The sequence below is a fragment of the Penaeus monodon genome, chromosome 4, assembly GCF_015228065.2.
Source record: "Penaeus monodon isolate SGIC_2016 chromosome 4, NSTDA_Pmon_1, whole genome shotgun sequence".
NCBI lineage: Eukaryota > Metazoa > Arthropoda > Malacostraca > Decapoda > Penaeidae > Penaeus > Penaeus monodon.
In genome coordinates this window covers 23,987,132-23,989,096 of record NC_051389.1, presented here as the reverse complement: position 1 = coordinate 23,989,096, position 1,965 = coordinate 23,987,132, and the positions used below count along the sequence as shown (strand labels likewise).

Here is a 1,965-nt window from a genome sequence, read left to right as displayed (position 1 = left end):
CTCTCTCACGTGTATCAGTCTCCTGATTTATCAAACATTTTTTTTTATCAACAGGGATTAAACCTGGAGAAAATTTCAACTCAGACTTGGTGAAGATCGCGGTCGATGCAGGAATAAATGACGGTAACGGGCCTGATGCCATGACGAAGACCTACAACTTGGTCGCCAAATTCATGCAAGGAAGTGGTTTTCATCGTGAACTAGTGAAGGCCACACGCGGACCGCTTAAGGAAGCCATGATCTACACTGATGTCATACCTGTCTTGAATCGATTCCAAGCTGAAATTTGCGATTCCAGTAACAGATTGGATATCCCAAGTTGCATTTATAGTGTTTGCAAGGAGGGTGAATTTGCGTTGGTGATGGAGGACATAAGATCACTAGGATATGTGAACAACGATAAGCACAAAGGACTCAACCATAATCAGATGCTGATAGCTGCTGATAGGCTTGCAATGCTCCATGCAGTTTCTTTCTCCTACAATAAGTGTCATGATTTTAAAACAAAGTTTCCAGCATTTAAATATGGAATTCCCAAACAGATGGGGCTATTTATCACAGTCTTTTTTGATTTGTGCGTAAAAACTTTGAAGAAAATTAATTATAATGACAGTTTACAGGAAAAGTTGCAGAGAATCAGGCCCATATTAAGACATAAGATTATGTCCCTGCTGGTAGCAGGAAAGCATCAAATCGAATGCCTTTGCCATGTGGACTACTGGAACAATAACTTGATGTTTAAATCAGAAACGAATGATGGGATAACCGACCCTGACTCCATCATGCTCGTAGACTGGGGTAGCACTGCATGGCACAATCCAGTGCTAGACATTCTGTACTTGATATACACATCCACGACGTTAGATTACAGGAAAAAATACAGAGAGGAGATTCTGAAACGCTATCATGACGAGTTCACTGCCATTACCAACAGACTAGGGGCACCCGCTTCATCTTGGACTTTCGAGGCCTTCAAAGAAGAATGCCAAAAGGCGCGCATTTATGGGGCAGTAATGGGCATGATGGTGAATTTGATCACTTTAGCAAATCTTAGTGAGAAAAAGCAAAGGCACGAAAGCCGTGCAAGTTCATCGACCTTATCTTGGAGGATAAGCTGTCGCCTTGGAAAGATAATGAGCCCGATTTTCTTTTCAAAATTCTCTGAACCTCTAATCTGTGCCTCTGTTAAGAAATGGATAGGGCCTCTCTTTGATGAAGTTGGCAGGGGAGAAAACGAAATTCTAAACAGACGATTCTTTGATATACTTAATGAAGCTAATGAAGACGGTATTTTTGATACGTAAAGACGAAGTATGTGTTTCAGATTTTTTACTTCTTCTATTATGCTGTATATTAATTAGTGAGAAGATTATGATACTAGTTTTCATTCCGTTTTGCTTTTTGTCAATGATCATTAACCTTGCCTATATCATGCATTATCTAACAAAAAGCGTCATAACTGAATCCGTATTACTTTTTTTTTATAACATTAGAGCCCCAGTCACCAACCTCAGTTACAAACCATTTTAACATGTAGTGTCAAACTAGTTGCGGGCAGTTAGTGACCTAAGATGGATGTTCCGATACCCTTTCGGTGTGGATTTTATTATGCACAAATGTACTTATATATGTTTGTGTGTGTTAGATGTGTGTGTGTGTGTGTGTGTGTGTGTGTGTGTGTGTGTGTGTGTGTGTGTGTGTGTGTGTGTGTGTGTGTGTGTGTGTGTGTGTGTGTGTGTGTGTGTGTATTATATATATATATATATATATATATATATATATATATATATATATATATATATATATATATATATATATACACACACACACTCTTTCAAACGCACACACGATATTAGACACAACGGAGAAAAAAAATGTAATGGTAGTGACAATGACGACAACAGTAATGATGTCACTAAATTATTAAGTCAGTCTGTAAAGCATATTTTTACTGATTTGCCCCGC

At 38.5% G+C, this 1,965-nt stretch overlaps 1 protein-coding gene across 1 annotated transcript in view; it reads left to right on the top strand.

Annotated features, from left to right (window-relative positions):
* Positions 1–1,616, top strand: part of LOC119572513 — a 2,125-nt gene extending 509 nt beyond the window's left edge. The window contains exon 2 of the mRNA XM_037919620.1: positions 55–1,616. Coding sequence (XP_037775548.1) covers positions 55–1,304 — 1,250 coding nt within the window. The 3' untranslated portion in view covers positions 1,305–1,616. The remainder of the gene's footprint in view (positions 1–54) is intronic.
* Positions 1,617–1,965: the final 349 nt, after the last annotated feature.